This window comes from Somniosus microcephalus, chromosome 1 (assembly GCF_052327205.1).
Source record: "Somniosus microcephalus isolate GS21.2 chromosome 1, FLI_Smic_1.0, whole genome shotgun sequence".
Taxonomy (NCBI): Eukaryota; Metazoa; Chordata; class Chondrichthyes; order Squaliformes; family Somniosidae; genus Somniosus; species Somniosus microcephalus.
The window spans coordinates 261,135,936-261,146,800 of NC_140987.1; the positions used below are offsets into that span (position 1 = coordinate 261,135,936).

Genomic DNA, 10,865 nt, shown 5'->3' on the forward strand with positions numbered 1-10,865 from the left:
GTCGCTCTCTCTTCCCCCCCCCCAGTCGCTCTCTCTTCCCCCCCAGTCGCTCTCTCTTCCCCCCCAGTCGCTCTCTCTTCCCCCCCAGTCGCTCTCTCTTCCCCCCCAGTCGCTCTCTCTTCCCCCCCAGTCGCTCTCTCTTCCCCCCCAGTCGCTCTCTCTTCCCCCCCAGTCGCTCTCTCTTCCCCCCCAGTCGCTCTCTCTTCCCCCCCAGTCGCTCTCTCTTCCCCCCCAGTCGCTCTCTCTTCCCCCCCAGTCGCGCTCTCTTCCCCCCCAGTCGAGCTCTCTTCCCCCCCCAGTCGAGCTCTCTTCCCCCCCCCCAGTCGCTCGCTCTCTTCCCCCCCCCCCAGTCGCTCGCTCTCTTCCCCCCCCCCCAGTCGCGCGCTCTCTTCCCCCCCCCCAGTCGCGCGCTCTCTTCCCCCCCCCCAGTCGCGCGCTCTCTTCCCCCCCCCCCAGTCGCGCGCTCTCTTCTCCCCCCCCCCCCAGTCGCGCGCTCTCTTCTCCCCCCCCCCAGTCGCTCTCTCTCTTCTCCCCCCCCCCCCAGTCGCTCTCTCTCTTCCCCCCCCCCCCCCAGTCGCTCTCTCTCTCTCCTCTCCCCCCCCCCCCCCCCCCCCCCAGTCGCTCTCTCTCTCTCTCTTCCAACAACAACATGCCCTCAAAAAAGCCTCGGCACCGCCGGGCACTCCAGCTAGTATATATATGTAAAAGGATAGATCTGTCTGTCTGTCTGTCCTTCGGTGTGTCTGTCTGGCTATACACTCGAAAGTTATAGAGCGTACCTACACGTGCCTTACGTCCAAAGAAAGTTACGATTCCAGGACGGTCGTAAGCGTATTTACTTTTCGGTCGGACAAAAATTGTTCGCGCGTTATGCAAAAAACCTTCAAAATTCCACTCATTATCCGCTCATTAGCATTGATTGACTGACGTCAAGGTCGACCAATCCTGTGCCGTCATGATTGACCAATCCTACAGTTCAGTCACCTGATGGTTGGCCAATCGCTGCAGCTGTGGACGGGACTAATCATTTTGAACTCAGGCATCGGGCAGCCATTGCTTCAACTACTTCCAGCTCAAAATCTGCTAATCCAGCTTTGAAAAAGTTAGTATCTCTTTTAAAAATAACATAACATTTACCAAAAATGTTTTATAAGTACTTTCACTTTCATCTTTGAAGGTATTAAAAGGTACAAATGTTGCCCGGCAGCAGATTCACAGAGAGACAGGGCCCAAAGCCTGGGACTCGATTTAAACCGCCCGGCCCAAAACAGCCCTGGCAACACGGGGCCCCCCCAGCTCAAGAAAAGCAGTGGTCCTTGTACCAACCCCTGGGGAACACCACTGTGTACCTTCCTCCAGTCTGAAAAACAACCGTTCAGCACTACTCTCTGTTTCCTGTCACTTAACCAATTTTGTATCCATGCTGCCACTGTCCCTTTTATTCCATGGACTTCAACTCTGCTGGCAAGCCTATTATGTGGCACTTTATCAAACGCCTTTTGGAAGTCCATGTACACCACGTCAACCGCATTGCTCTCATCAACCTTCTCTGTTACCTCATCAAAAAACTCAATGAAGTTAGTTAAACACGATTTGATATAACAAATTCGTGCTGGCTTTCCTTAATTAATCCACACATGTCCCAAGTGACTTAATTTTGTCCCGGATTATCATTTCTAAAAGTTTTCCCACTACCGAGGTTAAACTGACTGGCCTGTAGTTGCTGGGTTTATCCTTGCAGCCTTTTTTGAACAAGGGTGTAACATTTGCAATTCTCCAGTCCTCTGCCACCAACCCCATACCCAAGGAGGATTGGAAGATTATGGCCAGCACCTCTGCGATTTCGACATTAACCCCACCTCAGCATCCTAGGATGCATTCCATCCGGTCCTGGTGACTTGTCTGCTTTAAGTGCAGCCAGCCTTTCTAGTACCTCCTCTCTATCAATTTTTATCTCATCCAGTATCTCAACTACCTCCTCTTTCACTATGACTTTGGCAGCATCATCTTCCTTGGTAAAGACAGATGCAAAGTATTCATTTAGTACCTCAGCCATGCCCTCTGCCTCCATACATAGTGTAGTGTCCGTGTGTAGATAAAGACACTGAAGACAGGAGTTGGTTCATAGGTATTTACTAAGCAAGTCTGGGGGGGGGTTCTAAAGGATATACACAATACACAGGCTTATATAGCCCAAGTGGCAATTACCGGCATTACGCACACCTGGGGCTCTTAAAGGCACATACACCACACATAGGTCCCCTTTTTGGTCCCTAATCAACCCCACCCCTCCTCTTACTACCCGTTTATACTATTTATATACCAATAGAAGACTTTTGGATTACCTTTTAGGTTAGCTGCCAATCTATTCGCATACTCTCTTTGCCCCTCTTATTTCCTTTTTCACTTCTCTTCTGAACTTTCTATATTCAGTCTGGTTCTCACTTGTATTCTCAACCTAACATCTGTCATACGCTCCCTTTTTCTGCTTCATCTTACTCTATCTTTTTCGTCATCCAGGGAGCTCTGACTTTGGTTGCCCTACCTTTCCCCCTCGTGGGAATGTACCTCGACTGTACCCAAACCATCTCCTCTTTAAAGGCAGCCCATTGTTTGATTACGGTTTTGCCTGCCAATCTTTGATTCCAATTTACCTGGGCCAGATTCATTCTCAACCCACTGGAATATTCCTTCCTCCAATTAAGTATTTTTACTCTAGATTGCTCCCTGTCCTTTTCCAAAGCTAATCCAAACCTTATGATATTATGATCACTGTTCCCTAAATGTTCCCCTACTGACACTTGCTTCACTTGACCCACCTCATTCCCCAGAACTAGATCCAGTAATGCCTCCTTCCTCGGGCCGAAAAGTTCTAAATATAGTTTGGTTAGTGAAAGCAGTCATAGCCCAACATATTTCATTGTCTTGGTGATGCTTCGTAAAAATCTACATTTGTCAACTTCTTTAATGTTGCACACACTCAATGCTCACAATCTTTCTGCTATAGCTGTATCTCTGCCTCTTTTCTCAATGTCCTCCAAGTAAAATGCTTGTTTCTTTCAGTTCCTAATAAACAGTTCTAACCTCTCTGCCTTGGCTCCACTCTTAGTTCCCCATCCATCAACAGACTTTGCCTCACTATCTGTGACCGCAAAAGGAGCATTCTCATCACTTACGTTCTGTTTCCTCTTTCATGTCAAATGCTTCTTTCTCTTCAAGAGCTCATAGCTCTACTGGAAGTCTCAAGTCTAATCAAGACTGAAATACCATTGCTTTGTTTGGGAGGGCTTCCTATCCCTCCTGGACATCAGATAACTCATTCTGTACCAAAGGGTTCTCACCAACTTTCTCCCCTCTCACTTCCTCCCTTCCTAAAGTAATGACTCCTTGCTGGGCTACGGTTAATCTGTGCATTTTAGTAGCCAGTTGTGGCAGGCTATTTGATTGCGATGGGGCATTGCAGCCAATCTCGATCCAGTCCTCACTTGAAGTCCACATATGTGCACTTTCAGCAGCAGCCACTGAATAGCATCTAAAATGGAAACCCAGGCCAATGTTCACTTCCCAAACCCAGGGCACAGAGGTCCCAGTTGCCATCAGCCAATTCAGCATAGTCTAGTCATCAAATATGGGAGTTCCTGCTCTGTTATTGCTCAGCTGCTCACTGGATTAAACTCACGGAGCCATTGGAGAAGCCCTCATTTTGCTTCTAAAGTCCAAGCCTGGAATCCCTTCTGCTGTGGCTAATTTGATAAAGACAGCATGTGATTGAGGCACACAGACCAGAAGATCCCTGCTCTATGTTTAGTTAGCTGGTCTGATCCAGAGTGGCAGTAAGGGCTGTACAATTGGCCAAAAGTCCCCTGACCTAGGAAGAGAAAATGTCAATCTGGGCTCCTTCTGGAAAGGGTCTATGTGAACATTGAGTAAAGAGTTTAAGTACAGATCAACCATTGGAACAGGTTTGAGGGGCTCCTGGCCCTATAACAAGAATTGGACTCAGAAAAATAGCCAATTCGACAGGTTGCTAGAGAACATACATCAGCTCCTTCAGAAAAATCATAGAATGATACAGTGCAGAATGAGGCCATTCGGCCCATCGTGCCTGTGCTGGCTCTTTGGTAGAGCTATCCAATTAATCCCACTCTGCTGCTCTTTCCTCATAGCCCTGTAATTTTTTTCCCTTCAAGTATTTCTCCAATTCTCTTTTGAAAGTTACTATTGAATCTGCTTCCACCGCCCTTTCAGGTAGTGCATTCCAGCTCGCAACAACTCACCGTGTAAAAATAAAAAAAATAAACATTTCCTCATGTCGCCTCAGGTTCTTTTGCCAATCACCTTAAATCTGTGTCCTCTGGCTACCAACTCTTCTGTCATTGGAAACAGTTTCTTTTTTTTACTCTATCCAAACCATTCATGATTTTGAACACCTCTATCAAATCTCCTCTTAACCTTTCCTTGGTGCAGAGAAGGGAGAAAATTGGGGAAGGACCTTTTTTGAAAATAAATACGGAATGAGAAACAGCTGTTTGGGCTGTTGAGCCTACTTCTTCCAATAAAGTGCATACAGTTTTCACTGTCCTAAACCTAAAGCATACACCTGGGCATTATGTGTATGATCTCTTTATAAATGTTGCTGTGACTCAAAGTGCGAGGTGAAGACAACAAAATTAGATTGTGGTGGTTTCTCAATAATATATATACTTTTAATAATTTTGAAAGGTTAACTTTTCTGTGGGGTTTGAGTTAGGTTATAGCAACTGCAAATTGAAGTTGTAAATCAAAATAGAAAAGTTTTTGGAAAAGACTTGAACCTGGAATTTTTCACTTTCCTTTTCAGAGTGCAGCAGCAGGATCCTCCATGGAAGAGGATCATGAAGAGGATAGAGAGAAAGAGCTACGGATGGAATATCTGCTTTGTGCTTTTGAAACTCTTGGGAAGGCGTGGCCCAGCACTCCAGAAACACAAGGTAGGACAATGAACCTCGTAATGTTCCTTCATAAAATGTTAATTCACTCAATCGTCACCTGTATTCTAAAAATCTTTAAAGTATTCTGAATAAACAAATCGACCATATTCATGGGCGGCAGTACGGCTGTGAAGAGGCCACTTACTGTTCACAATTTTCAGTCTCATGTTCATTGAGCCCATATGGGAAATGAAAATAGTCCCGTTATAAAACACACAATTGAAGTTATCTATAACATACTAAAAACCTCAGTCTCTACGCACTTCCTGTCTACAAAATCTTACATTCTGTTGCCAATTTTTGTCACGTTTTTGCCTCAACATTTTCTATTAAAAATTCCCATGTCCACATTTAGAATGAAAACTTCCAATATAAACTTGTCATGCTGTAATTACACCTTCCTGCCAGTGGTAGTCCTGTGGCACATCGGTTTTGAAGACTGTACTGTAAAGAAACTCCTACGCTCCAACCATTGCTACTTCTCTGCTTCTCAAATGCCTGTAAGATTTGCTATTTAACAATAAAATAAAATCACAGTATTTATATTTAAAAAAAACTATGGACAGATTGTATGTCTTTAAAATGGGATCTGAACCCTAGTCCAATTATCCCCATCATCTAACTCCACGCCATCTAAAGATTATACTTGGTCTTGATCTCCATATGCAATGCTATGGGAAATCAACGAGTGACTGAATAATTTTAGACTTTTTTAAAAAACTGCCATAATGGTTTTTTTTTTACGTGCAGTTCATTTGTGAGGTACTGTAGATTTACAGCCCATTGCAGTTATAATAATAATCAACTTTATTGTCATTGTTAGTGCACAAGTGCAGTACAACAAAATGTAGGCTTGCGGCTCCCGAGAGTGTACATTTTGATTAAGACATTTAACATTCAACATTCATTTGGCTTGTAATACATAAACTGCATTGGCAGATGTGCAGGCTTTAGAGTTTATTTGTAGAGTTCAGTAGGATGACAGCCCTGGGAAAGAAGCTGTTCCTAAATCTGGTCGTTCGGGTGCGAATGCATCTGTAGCGTCTCCCAGATGGCAGGGGGGCGAACAAACTGTGGCTGGGGTGGGTAGGGTCTTTGATGATGGTCAGTGACCTCCGTAAACAGCGTTTCTGGTAGATGTTCTCTACGGTCGGTAGCCCGGTGCCGGTAATGCGTTGGGCAGTTTTGACTACCCGCTGCAGGGCTTTCCGGTCATAGGAGCTACAGCTGCCACACCACACTGTGATACAGTTTGTCAGGATGCTCTCTATTGTGCAGCGGTAAAAGTTAGAGAGGATCAGGGGTGACAGGTTACATCCCTTCAGCCTCCTTAGGAAATATAGGCGCTGCTGGGCCGCCTTCATCAAAGAGGAGGTATTGAGGGACCAGGAGAGGTCTTCCGTGATGTGGACTCCGAGGAACTTAAAGTGGATAGAACACCCCCCCCCCCCCCCCGCTTGTTTTATTGGTAAACTACACTAAATTTAATTTAGTCGACGTATAGAAGTCCCTATTTTGGTGACATGTTAATGAAAATGTATTTGTCTTTTCCACAGCTCGGTACCGTTTAGAACTGTGTCATTTAATGTGTGAAAGACTAAAATTGAGTACATGGAGAGTTCAACTCGGAGTGCTGCAAGCCATGAACACCTACTTCCAAGGGTAAAATAAATGATGCACCGTTTTGTGCGTGCAGTTTTATCACCAAACATTTAAGAACCCCATTAACAAACTGCCACAAAAAAAATTCAATAACAAAACAATTGTTCCTGCAGCTTATTGCTTCTAGGCCAAGACAACAAAGATGCAAGTGCATTAACTGAAATCCTGAAAGATACCTGCTCAGCACTCACATTTCCACTGGGTGAGCTAACATAAGAGTAGAGAACTTGCATGGTTTAAGCAAAAGTTGAACAAAATCTTTCGGGTTTTAAATTTTTCTTATTTTTTTTAAGAAAACAAGAGCTACTCTTCAGTACGGACAGAAGCTTTATCAATAGTGGAACTTCTATTTAAAAAACTGGAGGGTAAGCAATTTAAAGTATTTATACAACACTGCAAGACAATCTTCGGCAGCTATTAATCTGAGACGGGAGTCGCAGCAAATTTAAAATTGTACTCACTTTTTCCAAATGCTGCAACACCCCTCCTGCAATGCACCTGTTAGCGTGCACATTTCTGAAGGAATCTGGGGAGGGTGGTCCACTGGAAATATTTTAATGTTTGGATTTTTTTTTTAAGTACATTCTGATTCAGCATCTTTTACTGCATAAGTGATAGGTTTTTAATCTTTTAAAAAATATATGTGACATTTGGATTTATCTACATTTGACACATCAATCAGGCCATCATTTTCCAAAAGACTGTTTCAGCAGTTTCTCTCATCCCTTTCACAGGATAGGACTCTGTGTTGCCAGAAGGAATTCCTCATTGTTCATGAGACCAGGGATCCCAACTTGTGAGGTCCCAAATTAATCAGGAGTGTCACATGTGAGCAGCAGCCTAATGCAGCGCTAGCGAGCTCGCAAAAGCTCCAGTAGATTGTTGGAAGCTAGCTTTGTAGCTCCGGATACAATTTCCATCTCTGCCCACTGAAGTCTGGCTAAACTCTTTCCCTGCCTTGCTGTTAGTGTTCTGCCTCTTCCCCCTGGGCAAAAGGAGCTAAGGATACTTTAAACTCTAAGTACACATGGGGGACCCTCGCTCATCCAGCATTGGTATCGCCGTTATCTGAATTCTCTCAACTTTTTCTCTTAATTGCCAGCAGCCAACTTGCTCGTGATCATCGTTCTTCTAGGTCATATATATTCAGTTACAGTTTGCATGTTTAAAATCAGATTTTTTTTTTTTACAGAGACTAATCAGTGGGCAACTTTGACATCTGAGAAGAGGGACATAATTCTTCAGTCCCTAACCAGCATGGAATCAGACAACCGGCCAGAACTGAAAGACAAGGCCTCGGACCTTAAGAAACACCTTGCAAATCTCCCATAATCCTGCCAAGACCTATATTCTGCAACAGAATAACTTCAGCTGAAGACTTGACAACCCAAAATCTGGCTATCCAGTTTGGATATATAAAATCTAAAATGTTGCTTCCTATGTTGTCGGTTGGCCTGTTTTGAGTATAAGACAAATGCTGCACCTGGTACTTGGAAGAGTGCGAGTGTAGTGAATTCCATTTTCAGATGTGGGTTTGTGTGTGTGTTCAGTTAGTCGCGTTTTGCAGATTCTCGTGTCTGCGCAAGATGTAAATTATATCTCTGCATCTTGTCTTCCTCCAGTGAAGCAGGAAAGTACAGAAGCTGAGGGTTACGGTCGTGGGACATTTAATTAATGCATGTGTCAAACAGTGGATTCTGAATTGGAGGTGAGGTGCACACAGCTGCACCAGAAAAAACAATTCAGTTGAAAATAGTCCAGTTCGGTTGGTACCAGGTCTAGTAAAGTTAAATGTTGGGCTAATAAATTACAACATGAAGACATGTAAATTATGTTCGAATCTAAAAGATCTAGCACACTGCTGTCAAAGGTGCATCGTGCCTCCATTTTATATGTCATTGTATACTGCCATTGAAGTGGCATTTCTAATGTGTTAATTGGATTAAAGTTGAATATTTCTCCTGTGGGCCGTGTGCACATAATGTGCACTCCAAAATGCAATTCAGACATTAACTCTTAGTGGTAATTCCAGCATTTGTTGGTGTTAGTATGCTGTTCCTGTTCAGCTGCGTAAAGATTTAGCACTACCTTTTTCATGCCTGCATTTCATTTTTTTTTTTAAGAAACAACAAAAAGCTTTTGAGTTAAGTTTCTGCATAATTTGAGCACTAGAAAAAAATTGTTTTTGATTATATAACCATTACTGCCATGTTAGATCTTTTCCACTGCACCATTTACTTGTGAAGTGGAAGTGGAATCACCTAGGAACTATTTTAAGTAGTTCGGAGTTCGCCATATACTTCACACTTGAGTCAGGTAACCATCTACTGTGCGAAGCATTTTGCTGTGCTTGGTATTGTAGCAAAAGCAGTGATTCCTAAAGGACCCAGAAGCAGATTATCAAGATCACACACATATCCTTAAAGCACACCTTTACTCCATTTATGTCACAAATTTGCTGATTAATTCTTTAGATAGTTAAATTGAATTGGAGTTTGTATATTTTATTATTTAGAATATATACTGAATTCTTAAGCTGCCCCCCTCCCCACAAAAATCAATTTACACTTCAAATGTTTTTAAGTTACTTGCTATAAAAAAATCTTAAAATGCTGTAAATTAATCTTTCAAACTATAACCACAAAGTTTTCTTTTAAATTCAGTCTTGTGTAAAACAACCTGGAAGGATCCCATCTCATATACTGGACAGCTGTGCAAGGAGCCCTCCTAACTTTTCATCAGTACTGGGTAATTGAGAATTGCAATGCTCACCTTACATGGAGCAAGACTCCTGTTTGAATGTGCTAGAGGTAGATCAGAAGAAAGTGGTGAATAATCATCCCCCTCCTTCTCATAAATAAATTTTATTTAAATTATAAGATGTATTGAATACTTCTGTAGGTCATATGCACTTTTGCGGGAATTAAGGGAAATGATGAAAAAGTAACGAAGTTGGACATTGCCTTTCTAAATATTTCAGATCTATTAACATTTTTGCAAAGTGGTGGAACACTCCCTGTCTCAGAAGCTCAAGTCAAGTTGATTTGAGTTTAGTTAGGTCCTGGTTAAGAAGTTTCGATGGAGCATCACACAGAAGCGAAAAATTGTCCAGCTACTTGAATTGTGCCTCGTGTCAGAGCTGATGTGTGATGGTGAGTGATCTGCAATGGGGAGTTAAAAAAAACTTTTTTTTTTTTTTTTTAAAGGTGGTCTTTGTTTGAAGTATGGTTATTCCTGTAGCTATATGAGAGTATAGACTTGTAATGGATATTGGGTTGTCCTTAATGTTGTATAGTACAGTATGTGACAATTTGTTTACTGACTGAAATGTCACTTAAGATGCTCCGCTTTTTAGAATTCTTGATGGTTTCAAACTAAACTTAATGTGAAAGCAAGGTGTGTCACATGATCAGAAGAAAAGTAGTGGTGTTGCACATACAGTGTGAATGTGTGATGCCAGCCACAGCCAGGTAGAGTGTGGCCTTCCTCAAGTTTTCTATGAAGAACGATTGCACTATTTTACTAACTTTGAACACTGTACCTTGCCCCGTGTGGGCATTTACTTGCTGCTGCTGCCATTCACTGGTGAAGCTTTGTATTGAAAATTAAATCTGCTTTTGTTCTGACTGTCAGCACATGTTCTCGACATTAATTGTTTGTGCAGAACAGAAACCAGGACTTGAATTGGCCAACAAACAAGACAAGAAAAATACATTCTAGTTAAAAGACCCCATTACAGATGTAGATTCACATATTTTCAAATTGATTTTGAATTGAATTGCGTCAGTGGTGCAGATTAATTTACTCAGGCCAGAGTTAGCAACTCCAGTACCAGTTTAAAACTAATTCTGAAGCTAAAGGTGTCAGTAGGAATTGCAGTTCCTGCGATGATCTCATTTGGCCTTACAGCGTAACACCTGTAGCGTATGCTTATTTGGGCACATTTGGAATGTACATCCTGGCCCATAAGAGGGGTTCATAAGCATCAGATGCATCAAATTCATTGTGTCAGTATACATGATTTAGAGCTGGGGGGTTTAAGGATTGTTTGAGAATACTTGTGGGCCCCTTGAAGAATGTCCATATGAATTGTGCTTGCATGATGTGTATAATAAAATTATGCCTGGGTCTTCTGTGAGACATTGCTGATGGGGGAGGGGAGGGTGAATACAGACACTTTAACATTGCCAAAATCAATAAATGCTCTTGTGCTGTTGTACTAATTTTCTGCCT

The 10,865-nt window shown here is 42.7% G+C and overlaps 1 protein-coding gene across 1 annotated transcript in view; it reads left to right on the plus strand.

Annotated features, from left to right (window-relative positions):
• The window catches only part of ecpas (Ecm29 proteasome adaptor and scaffold), a 167,180-nt gene extending 156,916 nt beyond the window's left edge, over positions 1 to 10,264 (plus strand). Inside the window, 5 exon segments of the mRNA XM_085992949.1 lie at positions 4,841 to 4,970; positions 6,527 to 6,632; positions 6,746 to 6,834; positions 6,926 to 6,997; positions 7,825 to 10,264. Coding sequence (XP_085849075.1) covers positions 4,841 to 4,970; positions 6,527 to 6,632; positions 6,746 to 6,834; positions 6,926 to 6,997; positions 7,825 to 7,964 — 537 coding nt within the window. The 3' untranslated portion in view covers positions 7,965 to 10,264.
• The last annotated feature ends 601 nt before the right edge of the window (positions 10,265 to 10,865 follow it).